Raw genomic sequence first — 20,463 nt, 5'->3', positions numbered from 1 at the left:
GATTCTTAAATATAATTCAACAGCATAAAAAGGATTTTTAGATTTATTCTTGGTTACACATACGATTGAATATGTGTTTGTAAATAACAGAAATGGGTTATACTTATAAAAATCAACAGAATGTGTAGTTCATACATACACTTCCTTCATACACTTTAATAACAGTTTTCAGGATGCTGTAGAATTATGAAAAAAAAACTCCCAGCATATCACTGCTTTCTCATGGCCCAGAAATATAAATGCATGATTAATATAAACATATATATGTATAATTAAGTGTAAATCAATTAACAGCTTAATAGATCTAATATCAGATTTAACAGAGATGAAATCTGGCGGAGAATTATATTGTACATTTTCTGTTACAACTTTGTTAGTTGTCAACTGATTCTGTCAACATTTCTGCAGTAAAACATAATATGATTTGAGTGTTACTGAAATATAAAGAATTGAAAAATTGACATGACTCCCATTTTGAAATTTATAAACGTGTTTACACTGTAACTTTTTATTTATTAGACAACACTGTTATAAATGTGTGTACCCTGTATTAATGTGATTCCTCAATTCAATTTTGAGATATAAAGTTTTAATTAATAAACACAAAGTGCTGGAAAGAAAGAAAACGAAGGAGAAATTGATACTTTTTCATAGTAAATATTTTATTCATTTTGTAACATAGAATCCAAAGATACCCAGTCCATCATTTTAGGTACATTCTGTATACTGAAAATTACATAATTATTAGTGATTTCTTAAGATCTTTGACCTGAAAAAACAAATAAAATAGATTCCAGAATTGTATCTGTAGTAGTTTTGAGAAAAATGGTGTGAAACCAATAACTTGGGGTAAAAAAACCCTGTTTTTTATGTCTGGTGTACAATAACTTTGTTAAACGGGTAATAAAAACAAAAAAAAAAATTGTAACAAACTTGTAAAGAATTTAATTCTGAACAAAATGGTATAAGATAAGGTGAATAAAACAAGGAAAATAGATGAATTTGAATTTTATAATACCAGTTTATAATAAATAATAAAAAATGAGCCACCATTTTCAACACATTTTTTGGCACGGTTCTGTACTGCTTTTGTTGCTCTTTTTAGTACTTCAGAGCTGTCCTTAAGTTGCTCAGTTGCATCCATAATGTAGACAATTAGTTCCTCATGAGAATGTTTTTTGTTTTGTATACAATATCAAATCCACCTCCAGATGCAAAATTCTGAAGGTTTTATATCAGGCGATCTTGATGGCCAGGAATGTGGACCTCCACGACCAATCCATTTCTCAGGGAAATTATGATTTAAGTGAGTGGAAACTGCACAAGAGAATTGGGGAGGCACGCCATCCTATAGGAAGTTTACTTTGTGTCTCAGCACTAGAGGAACATTTTCAAGTAGCTGGGGCAATTCTTCTTGAAGAAGGTGCAAGTAAACTTCAGCATTTAAGTGGCCAGGTAATATGAACACAGCTGATTGTGCACTGGGCACACATACAGCTGATTGTGAAGAAGGCCACACCATATGTGATGCTAAATCAGTGTAAAAAATTGCCTTCCATTGTTTCATCATTATTTACTTTTTGTTCATTATGTTTGTTCATTGTATAAGTTGTTGACTTATCTCAAGTGAAATTTTCCTAGTCCGTAAATAAAACATAGTAGTAGAGTTATCGATTTATATTCCATCAGTTGCAGAACGCCAAGTGAAGTGGATTGTCTGAAGTGGAGTGTAGATTTTGAACTGGCTGTTTATAAAAATAAAACTTGTTTTGTTTAAGTCTTTTAAACCATTTAATGTGAAACACCAATCTGCTTAGAATGACATTGTGTACGCATGCCTGGACTACGCTGAGCTGCATCGATAATAATTCCATCAATAACAGCATCATGTTGGGCAGATCGTTTATAGCTGGTACAAATACTGGTTAAAAACCTGTTAACTGAAGATTGCGAAAAGTTGTGCTAATTGTTTATGCATCTGGAATCCTGTGATTCAGGAAATGTGTTTTATATTCTACTGCTGAAGCTGTAGCATTACCATTACCCACACCCAAAATGAATACCATATCAGCATATTCCTCTGTTGTAAATAAATACGGCATTACTTTAATGGCAAACCAATTACATTCAAACTAAAATTCACAGAAAACCTTTGCTAATGACAGCACAGTTCATATTATTTAATATATCTTACAGAATGGTTTAAACACTAGCACAGTATTGTGCATTATTGATCAGCTGTAATTTTATTGCCAACTCTGAAATAATAATTTTTCAAATAATTATTGTACTTCTGTCATTAATAAAAAAATTATTATCTAAGTAATTTTTATTTTACAATTGTGTAATTTTCTGCTTTTATTAAAATCTTTTAACAGCATTTTTTATTAATAAATTTTGTTTTTACAAATTTTATACATCACCAAAAAAAGAATTTGGTTTTTGTTTACATTAATTAAGTACTTTTCTGACAAATGTAGTAATGTACTGTTTCTAAATAAAATTCAAATTTTTCTAACTTTTCTTTGTTCTATTCAACTCATCTTACACATTTTGTTCAGAATTAATTTCTCTATACATTTTGTTTACAAGTTTTAAGTGTTTATTAAAAAAGTTATTGTATATCAAATATAAAAAAATCAATATTTTTTACCCCACTTTATTGGTTTCACCCCAAAATTTCTCAAAAACTACTGTAGATATGGATTTTGGGGCTATTTTATTTGATTTTTCAGATCAAAAATCACTAAAATCATTAATTCTACCCCTTAATTAACATCCCAAAAATTTCAATACAACCTCATTTCACCAGGATAGCTGAAATCTGAGCAAAATCGTTCACCAACCGTAACTCACAAACAAAGCATTTTAGGACATATGTTTATATGAACTTTTTCCATTATTTTCACAAGTAGAATAGGTTATGAAAGACCTGGGAGAATTTTGTGATACACCTTTATATATATTTGTATCTATAAAGCAACTTACAAGACTGGCTGACTGATTCATCAATGCCCATCAAAAACTACTCAGCTAAATTGATGAAAATGTATGTACAAGTTATTCTTATGATGTAAATGCACTCTAAGAAAAGATTTTTTGAAATTCACAAAGATTAAAGGGTTAAAATTAAGTAATAATGAAAGTTACTATTTTTTTAATTTCTCATTCATAAATGAAGATATCAACTTGATTTTTGGTGTGTGTAATTTTCATATAAATATCTAAAAACCCATTTCTAGATTTTTGAAGTTAATGATTTGTACTCTGTGCCAGATAAGTTTACATTAACTAATAAATTCTTTTATGCAGATGGATCCAACTACTATATCAAATTTGTAACATCAATATAATGAGATTCTGATTGTACAAGGCATAAACTTCAGACATCTAATGAACAAATTGTAAATTCAATTACCAGTGCATAAATCAACTGAGTTGTGTACAGCTACGAAAATGTCATATTGTAACAGAAGAGTGCATAATGGACAATGAAGAGATAGATTTAATTTTGTTATTATAAAACAAAAAATGCATGCAAACTAAACCACTAAACCATAATATGTTGCTGACTAGTAATATATGTGGAAGGTTCTGGGGGTTTCAATTTGAATCCTAGTTATTCACATACTACAAATATAACACACTCTCATATACTCTTGAAGGCCTCTTGTGATTTATTAATAATAAAAATCAATAATAATGAAATAAACTAAATGCATCTTTTTCTGACAGCAAATATAAATTATTAACAATGTCAAAAAATGTTTTGTTACATGGTTTAAACACGTAAAATCAATTACATTTAGGTAATTTTTTATACATAACAAAATGAGTATGTAAGGCTGCTGTATGAGCTTACTGAGTATGTAAGTCAGCTTAGCTCTTCTTTAGAAGAATTACTGTTTTAATAAATTGTTTGACAAATAAAATACAGCGTTTCCCATCACAAAAAATCATTCAGTTTGATTAGAATATTTAAAAACAGTTTTTTTTTATCATAAATAAATGGTAACATTAGTAATAGCAGATTGGTAAATGACCTCATAGATTATAATTTTGTTCAAATTTAATACATTATAATTAATACTGTTTCTACTAAAGTGAAATAAAAATTAAACAAAATAATATGTTATTTTTATTTTTATTTTACCTGGGTTCATTGGGCATATGTTCAGAAAGATTTGTTAAAAGTACTGCTAAATTAAAACCAATTTCTTTGGCTGGTTCATGGAATCTATCTGTAAAACCAACATAATCAATCTTTCCATCATGGTTTGTCTCACAACACTGAAGCATAAATTCAATTTCTTCCCTAAAAAAGATACAATACAATAAATTAATTAATTGGCGTACTTTTGAAATTAAAAAAATAAAAATAAATACAAAAAAATATATATGTTTTCATTTTATATATTTATACTTGTTATGTATAATGAAAAAAAAATTATGTGATGATTCATTTTAATAGAATTAAAAAATAAGTTATAGTATATTAGTAAATATTATAAATTACATAGAAGGCAGTAATTTAAAGTGTTTTGGAACAGAAATAGGTTTTATATAATGTAGTTAATGTAACATTTAGTTTGAATATAAAATAATAAACATTTGATCAGTCTTCATGCAAACTTAATTTACTGAATCTCTTTAAAATATCCTTTTAAAAATGTGGTTAACAAAGAGTGCTAAGTAATTATATTTATTACATTTCATATATTCATGTACAAAGTAATGAATGAAAACTTCTGAAAAGTTCTATTACAGTTTTATTATTGTTGTATTATGTATTATATATGATATTATCTCAATTTTGTATGGTTCTATATAATTGTCTATGGTTGATTTTGCACTCATCTAAAGTTGAAAGATCATGCAAGTGTAATATTACTAAAAAAAAAAATTAAGAGTAAAGATATATGAATTATATTTTTCTAATGTTAGTGAAATTAAATTTTCATTTATAAATAAAAAGGTTTATAATTTGATATAGTATTGTACATGTAGTAATAAATAACAAAAAGTATAAATAGAAAATTAATACATACGGTGTATAACTTTTTTGCTGTTCCATTTTATCTTTGAATTCTTTGGGTAAAATCCATCCTTCATGATTTGGATCAATTTCCTGTAAAAAGGAAATAAAGGAATTAGATAAGCAAAAAAAAAAAAAGAAGTTGTTATCTATTTATAAATCAGTCATATTGTTTACTAATTTAATTGTTTTAACTAAATTGCAAATTATGTAAGTTAAGAAATTGATTACCTGGAAGCTAGCAGAAGATGTAAGATCTTTCACCTTTAAGAACATATCGAAGTACTTCAGGATTAACTGTAACAATAAAATGTCATATAATAAACACTATTTTATGCAATAAAATATAGCAATACTTATAATCAGCAATAATTGAGTTGGTGACAAATCCATTTACTCAGAAGCTTAATTTCCTTTTCAGAGCTTCTTACTAAAGTTTTTATTATTATTTTTAAATATTACTTTATATATTTAATTATTTCATATATTACAATTTTTGTTTTTTATAAAATGAAAAATTAAATGACAAATGTTGCATTTGACTCTATAAATGTGGCTAAAATATGAAGTGTGTGTAAATAAGCTAAATGTGTATAAACTAAGCTTATTTAGAAATAAACTAGCTATGATAGAATTAAAATAAAGGTATATTAATTAAATAAACTTTAATAAATCAGAACAAAGTAAATAATATCAGGTGACCTAGCTATTTAATTTATAGAGGGGTTTTGAAAATTATTATTATTATTATTATTGTGAAGAATATTGTTATTAGTGTTTTGGCTATTAATTCTGAACTAAACTGTTTAATAATTATTAGTGGATATAATTCTGAATGTAAAAGAACATAAAAAGTTACTATGGGATGTTTTACCTCTTTTTATTACTTAGTGAGTCTTCTGTACTTGTAACTTTGATTACTTATAACTTGTAAACAAAGGTAACAAAGGCTGTGAAATGGTTTTCAGCACAGTTTTTCTCATAAAACCTTTTTTTAAATCATGTAGCACATGTCTCCTTCCTATTTAAAAAAAATAGTTTAATTCAATATGGTGGATCCAAGATGGCAGAAAAAACTTTCTAACACACCATAGATTAATAATAATTTTATAACTATTTAGATATGAACTTGTTTATACCTCCTACTATCCCTCAGTTTTAAAATATGAAGATGTTCCCATACTTTAACGCTTTAAATGGTCTCAGTATATGCTAGTTCATTAGCATCAGTTAATATAATATAAAAAAACACTGCTACTATTCGCAGGTAATTAAGAGTTTTATCAATAAACCTGATCTAGCATGACCAATTAATCTTATACCTAATAGTTTATTTGCTTAGCAAAGATACCAGTTTACTGTTAGAAGACCTTTACAACTCGGTTAACAGTAGTTCTACTGAAGGAGTCATGTCATACTCTTTTGCACTCATCATTACTGAAGTCATAGAGATAAAAAATGAAGAATTTTATTCTAATAGCTAAAGAAAATGATTATAAATAAAAATCTACATACCTCAACATTTGAAGCAGATTCTACGAGTGTGTCAACCATCTGTTTTCCAATAGTACCATTCACAACATTACCTGTAAATAAATGGGTTAAAGTTAGAAAAAAAAAGTAGTAATCATATTAATTGTAGTCCCAGTAAAATTAAAATAAACTTGAATATATAACAAAAAACCTTTTATAACCTTTTCTGAAGATTAAAACAGCAGTTCTCAATAAACCATCAGCCTCAAATGTAAATAGGATGTTAATAAAATTATCAGAAATTCTTCATCACTTTTATTATTGAACATGCAATAATAAAAGTGATTTATTACTTTTATTATTGTAATAATATCACTTATAACCTTTTCATTGTTCATTAAACCTTTATATGATATTTATGTTTTACAATTTCTCATAGTAAATTTATCTCATAGTAAATTTATTGTTTTCAATCATTGTCTATTTTTCAAATTTAATTTTCTCTTTTTTTAAATGTTCTGCATAAGTGATGCTTGCTTATTGATAAACTATACAATTGCAAGTTATATTATTTATTATATGAATTAAATGTTGTATTGGTTCAAGATTTGTTATTTTTAGTTTTAAATGTTTTAAAGTATGATTTTAATTGTTTATTCAGAATATATCAATTCTGCTGTAAGTTAATATTGTTTGTTGTATTTTTCTAGTTTGTACCACAATGTTGTTTGGTTAATTGATGGTGTTTACTTTATAATTAATATATTATACTCTATCTGTTAAACAAAACTAAGAATTTGACATTGTTTAATTCTTCATTTAATTTCTCAATAATACAATTAAAAACAAAACTGCATGACCTAGTGTAATATGATGAAATGTTCTGATGATTATTTATTTGAGTAGCTGACACTGTTTTATGGTATATGGCAATTTTTCATTTATTTCATTTTTTTTTAGTTTCCCTAAAGAACAATAATTCTTTCTGAAAATGTTTTATGTAATAGAAAGAACTTCTTTAAAACAAGAGAATAAGGTACTTATGTTATGAATTAAAATAATGTTTTAAAAATAGAGCAAATTTAAATTTTAATAAAAATAAAAAAAAAAAATTCAACAAATTAATGTGTTGTAGAAAAATCAGAGATCAATAAAAACATTACAATAAAAATTAAAACAAATATTACTTTATGGTATATAGATAATATGCTTAATAAAATGTACAATTTATTTAGTAAATGCAAATATATAATAATATCATTTATGAAACTACAGTAATAGGGAAGAAACCTAGTTATTTATTTATTTTTTTGTTGTGAAAGAACATTTATTTGATATAATTTAAAATTGTATTATGGGTAGTGCTACTTCAAAATTCAAATAAAATCATGATAATAACAATTTACATTTAAATGACAATCATTTGAACATGAATGTTCACTTTATGATTGGATAACGCAATTTAATTATAATTGGATTTAAACTTTATACCACTATGATGATAAGGTTAATTACTTAATTACATTTTGACAAGATACATAAAGACTTTCAAAAATGGCTAAAATTAGCAATTGTCTTATTTTTTTAAAATTCTATCCAGGCAAATGATATTAAATTTGTTTAGCAGATACATTTCACAGGTAAATGAGTATTCCATTAAAACCGTAGTCTGAACCGCGTAACCTAATTTTGTAAATAATAAAGATGTCTGTAAATTACCTTCAAGCATTGAAAGCATCATGGTGATCATATCTTTCTGCAGATTGAGCAATTCCTTCAGAAGATCTACTTGACTGGAGTGTTTTGATAATTTATCTTGCATGTGTGAAAATAAGAACAGGAATCCTCCAACAGCATCCCACAATCTGTGTTAAAAAATGACAAATTCCAGCAATTAAATTAAAAAAGTTTTTTTTATCAAAATTATTCAAACGAAAGATGATGTAAATTGGCTAAAGTAACAAACAAATGTATATTTTTTAAAGAAAAATTCAATCTTTCTATTTAACTTCTAAGAAAAATATGGGAACTTATTTATCGTAACTAAATTCTAACTTAAATTGAAACTGGAATATATTCCATTTAAACAGATGTATATTATTTGTTTACATTTTCCAACAAATTTAATTTTAAAATATATTTAAAAATTTTTATGTATAAGTGAGCTTTTGTAAGATATTCTAATACAGTATGTGAGTGGGAGTGAGAAGGCATGTGCATGAACACATGGACAGACAAATGTTGATAGGCGTATGTATATGCATGAACTAGATGTTCTGACAGCTAGGTGGACCAATTTAAAAAGATTCATTTTTTAAAGAATGATTGATTAAATCAATCTGTAGAAAAAAATTCTGGTTCTGCAACACATATATGATTCCAGACTCATTTAAAATCCATGAATTAATGAAACTGATTAGATTCAATTAGACTCATTTAACATATGACTCATTTAAAAATCATGATCTCACACTTATTTAAAATCTAACATTAAATATTAAGTTTAGTCAGTATTATTATTTTTAATTCAAAACTGTGCATTGTAGTGCATATTTTAAATAAAAACAACTATATCAGTCTACACACCATATCAGTCTACTAAAAAAATTAACTGTATTGTAAGTAGTTAAAGAGTAGTGGAATGACTAATTTCACCACTTAAATAAATATTTTAACACAAGTTATTTTCATTTCACAGCTGCATATTAACATGTCATTGATATGCTGTTTTGAAATGTACACATTTTAAAAATCACAAAATAGAAAGATAATTATAACATAAAATATCATAAATACATTATAAGAATAATTATAGAAAGAAATTTCAGTTCTATAAACTGAAATTTACATAATTACATTACAACTTATATTAATTTATTTTCAAAAATATAATCTGAAGTGACCTTGAATGAGCTAAAGCCTGTTGGTTCTGAGGGCATGGACCTTGAATAACTTCAGACAGGGTGTTGAAGACTTGACTTGCAACACCAATTGCTTTAAAAAAGTTTGCCTTTCCAGCAGGATCAATTAACTCTTTACTTGAATAGTGCCAGTAGAAGTCCATGATTGATTCCTAAAAGTTAAAATACCTTTATAAAACACAATTACTGTATTATTGAAAAAAAGTTACAAGATCATTCTTTCCAGAGATAGTAATATTGTTACACTAAATTTCAGCAAATTAAAGATATAGTATTTACTATAAAAAAAAATCTTCCTTCCTAAAATGAATACCATTGCTCCAAATGAAATCAAGTATTTTCTTTCTAAAAAAATAGTCTGAAAAACTGGGTGTTAATTTAATTTAGTACCTAAGTAACTTGCCCTCAATACAAAATTATTTATACTTATATATAAAATATTGTGAACTTTTATTCATCGTTTTTATTTTGGAACTGATTTATATCACACAACTGTTTATTATTAGTGATAATACTTTGTTTTGTGAAAATATTATAATTTTAAAAAATTATGAGAATTGTTGTTTTTTAGAATAATATTTTAAAGTTTAGGAAACAATTCTCTTGTCTTTACACTTAATATATGTTCTGCAGACAAAATACCAGTGTTATTTTTGATATGTCATCATATGTAACAGTAAATCAATAAGACAAAAATCTATATTGGTGTGATCAACTGGGAAAAACATTTTAAAAGAGGAATTATTACATAGATTCTCTGTGCATAATTGATTATTTTACAAAGAAATGCATTAGAACATGTCTGATTAAAAACAATGTAGCTCAAGATCATAGGACTGAGCCCAACCTGTTGATATTAATACTGGTTTCATTTAGACAACATTTAACCAATCATATCAGAAAAAAAGGTAATAAATTAAAGTGTTTCTGGTAAACATATTTCACAAGAGGTATGATACAATCATACACGTTTGATCTCATGAAATCTAATATCCCAAATTTATCAGCTGTTTAACAAAGCATTTAAGGTTTATTTAAATGTTAAAAAATTGAGTGTATGTTCTCTGTAGATCCAAATTTTCCTCCATCTAGAAACATTTTCAAAATTAACATGACTGTAATGTGAGAGGATATTAATGATTGGAAGTTGTTTTCCACACTTGTAGAGTTGCTTTAGAGTAAAGAAATAATTGAATTTCTCGAAAGTTGTAGAGACATAAGCTTTTAAGTGTAATAAAAACAATGTATAAAACTTTACAGTATTTAATGTACATAAATAAAATTGTTTACTTTGATCAAGAATAAGAAAAAATACCAACTTTTCAAATATTTTTTAAAAAGAAAAACTCTTTTCACATTTGGAGCAGCCTGGTATTTATTGGAGAACTAATTCTTACATCTATCCCTCCATTGATAATATTTGTAATTCTCATGTCTTAAAATATGACTAAGAAGGTAATCTTCCTTTTATTCTATAAATTTTATATAGTCCTCCTGAGTTCTTCAATATCTTTTATTACGGTACTCTTTAAATATATCGAACTCTTTCATTAAAAACAATGAAATAAATCCACCCTTCTATAACAAATTCTTCTTTCTTAATATTTTATTTATTCATTTGTTTTTAATTATTAAAATAATTTAACATTTGCTGTATAATGTGTGTATGCGCGCGTGAGTACATGTGTGGATAGTTTTAAACAATGATCAAGAAATAATGGTAAAGAAATAGATATCGCTCTGTATTTTCATGTACAGCTAAGTAGTTTAATATATATGACACGCACCAAATTCTATACCTGTTTATTAAACTGAAAAATTAATAAAAATAGTTGCTTTACTGGAGAGCATGTTCATATATAAATCAGAATGTATGTTGCATATGTTTGCTTATATTGATGTTCTGTTAAAACAAAAGAACTGCTGGTCCAATCTTATTTTTGCTCAATCTTTTTATTAGAATTTTAGAGAAGCTTTTACAAGTTACTAAGGAATAAAAAATTGTGCATATTAAATTGATGTGTAATAAATTACCTGAAGTCTTAGTAGATAATCTACAGTACAAATAACAACGTTGACAGTGGTTGTGTTGCCAGCCTGTGTTCTTAAGTAATTTTGCCATTCTAAAAAAAAAAAAAAAACATTTGAAAGAGTTCAGTACTTAGCATACATATCCATTATAAATACTAACACAGTAACAGAAATGCAATATTGTAATAACATAGTGATTCACTTTTTCTCCAAATTAAGCAACACCAGTAAAAATTAAAAAAAAATAAACATTCTTTTCTGAAATATGGTTTTAGAAACACAAAAGAACTGGATAAAATTAAAAATATATATGTAATTAACCGATTAATTGCCAATGGTACATAAACAAACCTTTTCGTAAACAATATTTCTTTTTAATTTCTACAAAATTTTTCGCTCTTTGTACAATTTGCCTTTAACATTTTAGGTGTTGCAATCACAAAAAAAATTATATGGTTATAGATTTTTATTTAGAAAGTTTATTTGCATGTTAACTTGTATTTTATGAGATTGTGTAATCCCTTCTGTATGAGGTATATAATGATTGTGATATGCTTGTTAAAAATAATATTTCTATTTTATTTGCTTATTTAAGTGTTACTTTCATTCATCAGTTCATGAAAATTGTTTATTTTGAAAACTGATAATTAATACTGGTTGTTAAAAATAATGGTGCAATTATGTACCTTTGGCATATGGACTGATGAATCACATGCTACGCATGCAATACATTACTCTTACATTAAAAATAATACTTAGCAATCCTGCGTTGTGCTATTTTTATCTTTCAATTGTTAAATTTTGTTTTGTCTGTCATTGTTCTATTTTTATAGATGTCGTTATTTTATAAAAAAACAACAATTTGTTGTTTTTATAATTTTATAATTTATCTATTGTTGAAGAAATTGTGCCATATTTTGGTAAGCATTCAGCAAAAATGTTTATCAAGGTAGTTCGGATGGGTATTTTTACCAATTTATTCTGTACACAAGTGCAAACAAAGAAAAATCTGGTCTTCGGACACAATTAGTACTAGAATTGTTAAATGTTGTACCATTCCTAATGAACATAGAATTTTTTTGACAATTTCTTTTCTACATATGATCTGTATGATAAAAGGATATTTTGCATTTGGCACTGTCAGAGAAAATAGGCTTCTTAATTGCCCATTGAAAAAACCAATTTTGCAGTTGCTAGATGGAATGATAATGCAGTGGTGACATTTGCCAGTAACCATAATGGCATATATCCATTATGAAATACGAAAAGTTACAGCTGAAAATAAAGAAAATACACTGATTGCTCAACCATTAATTGTAACAGAATATACTAAAAGCATAGGTGGCATTGATTCCTATGACAGTGGTATCGGAAATTATTAATTCAAGTGTGGAAAAAATGGTGGTGGCCATTATTTATAAATGCTAATGATTCTATTATAGTAAATTCATGGAAAATATACAGACTTGCAAATAACAGTGAAATCAGTCAAATTGATATTAGGTCTTCTCTTGTATTATCACTGACAAAGAGTGAAGAAATTAAAATACAATGAAGCATTACTAAGAATGAAGAAAAAAGTAAAGATAATTTTCTTTCACAGCCAATGGCAATCGAGGATTGTCCTTTAAAACAGCTTGCCAGAAGATTTTTATTATAATGATAGGGCAATGTTAAAAGGGTACACGTTATTTCAGAGCATGTGAAAAAAGCTAGACGAAGATGTAAGCTATGCAGAAACCATAAAACTCTTTTGAGTATAAAATATAAAGTGCATCTAAATCCAAAATATTTTCAAGAATTTCATTTGCAGCAAAGAAACTAAATTTTTTTATAAAAAAAAAAAATTAAATTAAAATATTTTATTTGTAACTGTATTATTTTCAATTTAATAAATTGTATTATAAATTGTTCATATATCTTATTATATTCTTCAGAATCTGATATTTTTTGCCAAAGCTGCGTAAACGAACCGTTTTATTTCTGAGCGATAATTGATTTTTTTTGTTGTTGATATGAAATTATTTTTCTAGCTTTATATTCGTAAATAGATGAAATAAAAGGAAAAAAAAATTGCGTATCTTTATATCTGCCAGTTAATGGGTTAATGTAATGAATAATTCTAATTATTTAGTTTTTGATTAAACAGTTAAATTCTTTAACATCATAAATTATAATACTTATTAATCATTTAAACTATTGAAGGCAAAGTAACATAGTGACATGTAAGTTAATTAATCTATGTAATTAAGTTACTTAATAGACAAAGTAAATAAAAAACAATTGCATTATAATGAATCTCAGAACAAACTGCATTCAATATCTTTTTCAATAAATCAAAAGATACTTTGTTTTAGATTATGTATATTTACTCACCTAAATTGTGACCTTCACAAGTCAGCTGTATAAATCTAAATAGGGTACATGTGAATTCTGCATCATGCATATTCTTTTCACCAGCTGCACCTTCTGAACCAACACCCAGTCCCTCGGCTTTTGTATTACGTTCAAAAGCATCTAGATCTAAAACACTATGCATTCAAATAAATCATTACTCACTTTCAATTTCAAATAAAAAAAGAAAAATCTAACCCAAATCTTACATAAAATTATAAAAGCAATTGTTAATTTGAGATCATTTTACTATGAATTATCTAGAATACAATAAAAACCAAATTACATCTGCCATTTAATTTAAAATAATTATAACTAAATGGATTTTAATTTTAAACTTCTGCATATATAAAATAATGACTGACATATAAACATTACAGCATTTAAAATTTAAAAAAGCTTAAAATAAAAAATTTGAATCTATTATTAAAAAACTAATTTTACTGTTAAGTCCAACTAGTGTATGACATAGCCTTAAATGTATTCAAATAAAAACAATTACAAACATAAATTAGGCAGTAATGCTATTTTGGCATTACTGGAGTGTCCACCTGCTGATCAGTGTATGAGAAAATATACACTTTAACATACAAGTAATGTTAAAATTTTAGAGTGAAAATTGCTTATGTTTAGTTCTAATTTTATGATGACTTCAATGGAATGTCATCACTCTGACAGTGGCATGTAAGTTCTGAAACATGTCATTTTAGAATATGTTAAAATGGCATATTTTCTTTTTCTCCTTCCTATATAAATGGCAAATGACTATAGTATATGTATTTTACCATATATATTTAAAAATATGTACACAAGAATCAATACATAAAATTAAATTCAAATGGAATAATTAAATAGACAAATTTATTACATGAACATTAAATAAAAACTATACTCTTATACTTATAATAAAAATACAATAAATATTAAAAAAGAAATTAACTAGTTGTAAAATAGAACAAAATTGATAACAATAGAATAAATGAAAACATAAATTATTTATAAAAAATGTGGAAAACAAAAGAAAATGTTGCAAAAAAGATTTATAAAGATACAATGTTTTAAAAAGCAATCAGGGGCATTTACAAGCACGTAAGTAAATATGCCATACCCTTGAAAAATTACATATAAAAAACAGTAATGATGATATAAATAAACCAGTGAAATTTGATAATGATAGCTGGACTAGAGAAATTATGCACATTTAATTTAACCAATCACTTCAAGTTTAAATTACATTCAATCAGATCACAAAAAAAGTTAAAAATATATTAAAATAAATCACTAAAAACATTTGCAATAATAGAAGCAGATAACCAATTCTATGAAAGATGTATGACTTTCTTAACAAATTTAAAGAAGGATAATTTTTTTATTTTTTTGACATACGAGTATACTTCATCCAGTAAAGAAGTAACTAGTATAATAACACACACACACACACACACACATACAAATTTAAAAAAAATTGAATTGATATGTAAAAGTACATGAAGTCAATAACATGCTTTAATTTATTGAATTAATCTGATTTTTTTTAGAGTTCTATCTACTTGCAATGGTCTGTGAGTAGTTACACTAACCATCATTAGGATTAAAATATTTTATTATTTTATTTTATTTTCCTGATGTGTACGTTGTAATCTGTTAAGATATTGAACAATTAACTTGCAATCTGTCCATTTCGTTGAGTCCCCCATGGCCCAATGAGATGAGGATGATATGTATGACATGTAAATGAAGTACAGTCTTGCTCAAACTCCGGCCGATCATTCCTGAGAAATGTGGTTAATTGAACCCCAACTACCAAAGTACACTGGAATCCACAGTCTAATATTCAAATCCATATTAAAAAAAAATAACTTTTATTAGGATTTTCAACAAAACCAAGATAGCAGAACAAATGTTAGCTGATGGATTCAGAATTATTCAAAAGTGTTACACTTTTTGTGTTTATGAATATGATTTCAAAATGAAAGTCATACCAATGAAAGCTTCCTAAAGAACCAAGACTGAAAAAAATATGCCAAGTTTGATTAAATATTAAGGTTCACCTTATTGATTTTTGTTTTTATTACAATGGCATCATCCATTATGAATTCTTATCACAAGGTTGCATGGTCAACAAACAGAATTACTTAGCAGTTTTATGCCATTTACATAAGGCAATCTCAAGAAAATGATGTGGGCAACAATTCACCACATCAATTCATGGATTTTTGCTCCAGCTGACACTCAACAATTAACTCATAATTACTTAGCCAAAAATCCTTAAAACATGGCACCCTGAAACATTTTACTGTTACCAATAATCAAGAGAACATGAAAATGACAATTTCCATCATTTGATGAAATCACAGGAAAAAATCGTTAAGTAATCTTAAGGCTATAATGAAAAACCTTTTCCACAAGTGTTTTGAGGACTGGAAAAATTACTGAACAATATTAATATGGAAGAGATAAAAATTAAAATTCTCAAAATTTTTTAATCACACCTTGTAAATGATTTGTTAATGATCAAATTTGATATCTTGACATTTAAAAAAAGTTTTATACCTTAAATTAGTGAATACATAATCACAATGATTGTGTAAGAGCACTACGTATGTTAATAAGACCTTGACCTTGTTTTTAAAGTACTGTTGGTTGGCAACAGAAACAGTTTCATGTATGCCATAATTCTTTAAATTTATCATAAAAAAAAAGTAACATAATTTCATATTAAATAAATACCTGCAAGAGTTCATCAGACCGGCAATTGATGTAAAGAATCCAACATCTTTCTTTTCTTTAAGATGATTTAACATACCCTGAAAACATAATTTTTCACTTTTTACACAGACTGAAAGCTATGATATTTGACTGATATAGTATGAAACTACTTGGATATTTGCAAAATTAATCAATAGTTGACCATATGACAAACTTAATATGCTGAATAATTTTTCAAAAATTGTTATATGAACTGACAGTGGTAAATATAGACCACTGTTTCCATTAGTAATAAATTTGGGGCAATTTTCTATAATAACATTTTTGGAATTTTGACTGCAGATTTCCTTCTACAGTAAAAATTATATTTCTCTAGTACCAAAGGAACACTGAGCAGTTTATTCAGCTCATACAATATAAAAAAATTACATTTTACTTTTTGCTTGAGTAAATACAAGTATGAACAAATTTTAATAAATTTACTGTATGTGTATAATACAATATTGCATAAATCAATGCTTCCTTTAGCATATGAAATGAAGAAAGTGTAATAGTAAAAATTAGAAACAGCGGTTTTTAGTACAATAAATTTAGACCTATGAAAAATTAGGTTGGCAACACTAACTGTATGCTTCAAAATTATTTGATTATCATTGTTATCATAAACTGTGGTTGTGTGTTGTTAATAAATTTCAGGCGATTTAATTGTTTTTAAAATAATTTTGAATGTGTTTAATTATTTTTGGGAATCAAATTATAGAGTGTTTTTGTGTTTGTAGTACTTTAAACTGTACTAAAATCTTTCCAACTGAATCCGAATTTAAAAAAAAGAAATTCCATTAAGAATTCTTTGTTTTGAAACATGCAGCATCTCTTCATGAGTGCAAAATATGCTGATACAAGATTTATATATGGCTTTAGCGATGAAAGTGTTCTAGCTGCAATAGATACTGAGATAAGTTCCTGGACGAGAAGTTCCAAACTGTAAAGAGAATGATACACTTCTTAGCACTCATATTCAACTAAATGTCAGAAAGAGAAAATATTCTTCAGGTGGTCTTCTTAGTTCTACAACAAGCTTGCAAGAATTTCTACATGATACAACATTCTATAAAGTACAGTATGGAGTACATTACAAGCTCACTGACTGTGTCCTTATCATCTTCAGAAAGTTCAACAAATCCAGCTTGATCATGCCAGATGACTGCATTTTGTCAATAGGTTAACAATAATTATCACTTAATTCTGTTCATACTATTTTTGGATGAAGCTGCTTTTACCTGTAATGACATTGGCTTGCTTCCCATTTCTCCTGCCACCACCCCATTTGGTCACCCTAAAGCATAAGACCGAATGTCTGTGCCACAAACGGCTACTGAGCCTCGAAATAACCAGTTTCCTAACTAGCTCCTAGAGCTAACCTAAAAGCATCATTACTAACCTGTAATAACATAAACAACACGTGGAATTCACATTGGTGATCTGAAGAAAACCCACATGCTGCAGTTGAATCAAATTTTCAGAGTACATTTGGTATGGCATGACCAACAACCAATTAATAGCCCATTTGAATTAGAAAAACGTATCACAGAGAAAAATTATCTGAAATTTTTATACAATGAATTTCTTACAGTGCTTGAAAATTTCTCATTGGTAAAATGAATTGAAATGTACTATCAATTTGATAAAGCACCAACACATTTCATGAATAAAGTAAGACAATTCTTAGATGAAAAATTTACTGGTAAATGGATTGGACATAGAGGACCAGTAAGTTGGCCATCTAGATCACCAACCTTACTCCCTTGGAGTACTGTCTATAGGAATGAAATGCGTAGTATATGAGCAAAAAGTAGACACCCATAATCAACTGACTGCTTGCATTCTCAATGATGCTGCCCTCATCAAGAAATGCAAAGATAACATTAGGTTGGCAACAGAAAAGGAATGATCTGAGAAGTGCATTGATGTCAGTGGTGGTATTTTCAAATATTTAAAATACAAATATTAAACAAATAAAACAAATATATAAATATTAAATATAAATATATAAATATTAAACAAATAAATAAAATATTGTAAATTAATACAGTATAAACCACAGTATGTATTTTTTTTTTAAATGAAACTAAACGTTTTAATTTTTCAAAGGTCTAAACTTATTGTCGTAAAAACAGTTATTTTTTTTACAGATTCATAACATTTTTCTGTTAAGTTCTTCTGGTTTTTTAATAATAATAAAATTTGATTGATTTTTGTTTTTCATAGACTTTTCTCTGAATTAAATTATCAACAAATTTTGATAATAAAATGTATGAATTAATTAGTCATTTAGCAAAGTTGTTGTACTTCAAATCTAAAAAATGTGTTTTTCATCAATGAATTTTTCTTTTTTATGTTGGATATCATAAAAACTACAGGAAATACTGTTCTGGCACCAGTTTTATTTGATTTTTCAAGTTAAAAAACCATCAAGTTTGCCTAAAATTTAATTTTTATAATTGAGATAACTGGATCCAGTTTGCGCCATTCTTCCTTGTACTGAGAAGCTACTTCAATGAATGTATATTTCACTATTTTTGATTTTTGGGTAGCAGGCAACTCAAAAATTTCAAATTGGACCAACAGTCATTTGACATATCATTTTAAAGAGCTCATCTCAACGACGAAAAAATGATACAATTAAAAATTATGAACCCTAATCCAAAATGGTGGCCAATAATGTGTTTATTTCAGATAGAACTAAGGTTGTTTGTTTTCCTTTACATTTTTTGTTATTTGAGATGTCACAATTCTTTCTCTGGAAATCTTCTCCAATAAGAGAGACTTATCAAAGGAAATCCAATTTAGAGTATTCAGCCTGTGGAGGGGAGGCTGGGTCGGTTCAAAAATTTTAGATTGAACTTATGGTTATATGATATGTTGTTTTAAAGTTTTTTCAAAGAAAATGTAGCTCTCTGTATTTTCATATAGCAATGATGGAGGCGCCTTCCTTAGTAAAATATCCCGGAGGTAAACTAGTCCCCCGTTAGGATCTCTGGGAGGGGACTACTAAGGAAGGGGTCACCAGAAAATTAAAAAATAACATCCTACTAGTCGGAGCGTGGAATGCTAGAAGTTTAAAAAAGGTTAGTAGGTTAGAAAATTTAAAGAGGGAAATGGATAGGATAAATGTAGATGAAGTAGGAGTTAGTGAGGTTTGGTGGGAAGAAGAAAACGACTTTTGGTCAGGTGATTTTAGAATAATTAACTCAGCTTCAAATAATGGGCAGCCAGGAGTAGGTTTCATAATGAACAAGAAGATAGGGAAGAGAGTAGAGTATCTCAAAATACATAGCGATAGAATCCTTGTAATAAGGATAAAATCAAAACCTAAACCGACAACGATTGTTAACGTCTGTCTATATGCCTACAAGTGCCCATGATGATGATGAGGTAGAGTGTGTATACGAAGAGATTGATGAAGCAATTAAACACGTAAAAGGAGATGAAAATTTAATAATAGTTGGAGATTGGAATGCAACCATTGGAAAAGGCAAGGAAGGAAATATAGTGGGTGAATACGGGCTGGGCAAAAGGAACCAAAGAGAGGACTGACTTATAGAGTTTTGCACGAAGTATAATTTAGTAATTGCCAACACCCAATTTAAAAATCATAATAGAAGAATATACACTTGGAAAAAGCCAGGCGATATTGCAAGGAATCAGATAGATTATATTATGGTTAAGCAAAGATTTAGAAATCAATTCGTTGACTGCAAAACTTACCCTGGAGCAGACATTGATAGCGACCAGAATTTGGTGATAATGAAATGTAGATTGGGGTTTAAAAACCTGAAGAAAAGATGTCAGATGAATCAGTGGAATTTAGAGAAGCCTGAGAAAGAGGAGTTAAGGAAG

At 27.2% G+C, this 20,463-nt stretch overlaps 1 protein-coding gene across 1 annotated transcript in view; it reads right to left on the bottom strand.

Moving 5' to 3' along the window:
* RyR (Ryanodine receptor) overlaps positions 1–20,463 on the bottom strand; it is a 559,410-nt gene that overhangs the window by 43,761 nt on the left and 495,186 nt on the right. The window contains exons 80-88 of the mRNA XM_075355178.1: positions 16,585–16,661; positions 13,837–13,991; positions 11,464–11,552; positions 9,412–9,581; positions 8,228–8,373; positions 6,551–6,621; positions 5,267–5,332; positions 5,049–5,128; positions 4,154–4,315 (exon numbers count right to left, since the gene is read on the bottom strand). Coding sequence (XP_075211293.1) covers positions 4,154–4,315; positions 5,049–5,128; positions 5,267–5,332; positions 6,551–6,621; positions 8,228–8,373; positions 9,412–9,581; positions 11,464–11,552; positions 13,837–13,991; positions 16,585–16,661 — 1,016 coding nt within the window. The remainder of the gene's footprint in view (positions 1–4,153; positions 4,316–5,048; positions 5,129–5,266; positions 5,333–6,550; positions 6,622–8,227; positions 8,374–9,411; positions 9,582–11,463; positions 11,553–13,836; positions 13,992–16,584; positions 16,662–20,463) is intronic.

The sequence above is a fragment of the Lycorma delicatula genome, chromosome 2, assembly GCF_047948215.1.
Source record: "Lycorma delicatula isolate Av1 chromosome 2, ASM4794821v1, whole genome shotgun sequence".
NCBI classification, from domain to species: domain Eukaryota; kingdom Metazoa; phylum Arthropoda; class Insecta; order Hemiptera; family Fulgoridae; genus Lycorma; species Lycorma delicatula.
The sequence above is the reverse complement of the archived record's forward strand: the minus strand, read 5'-3'. Positions and strand labels throughout refer to the sequence as shown.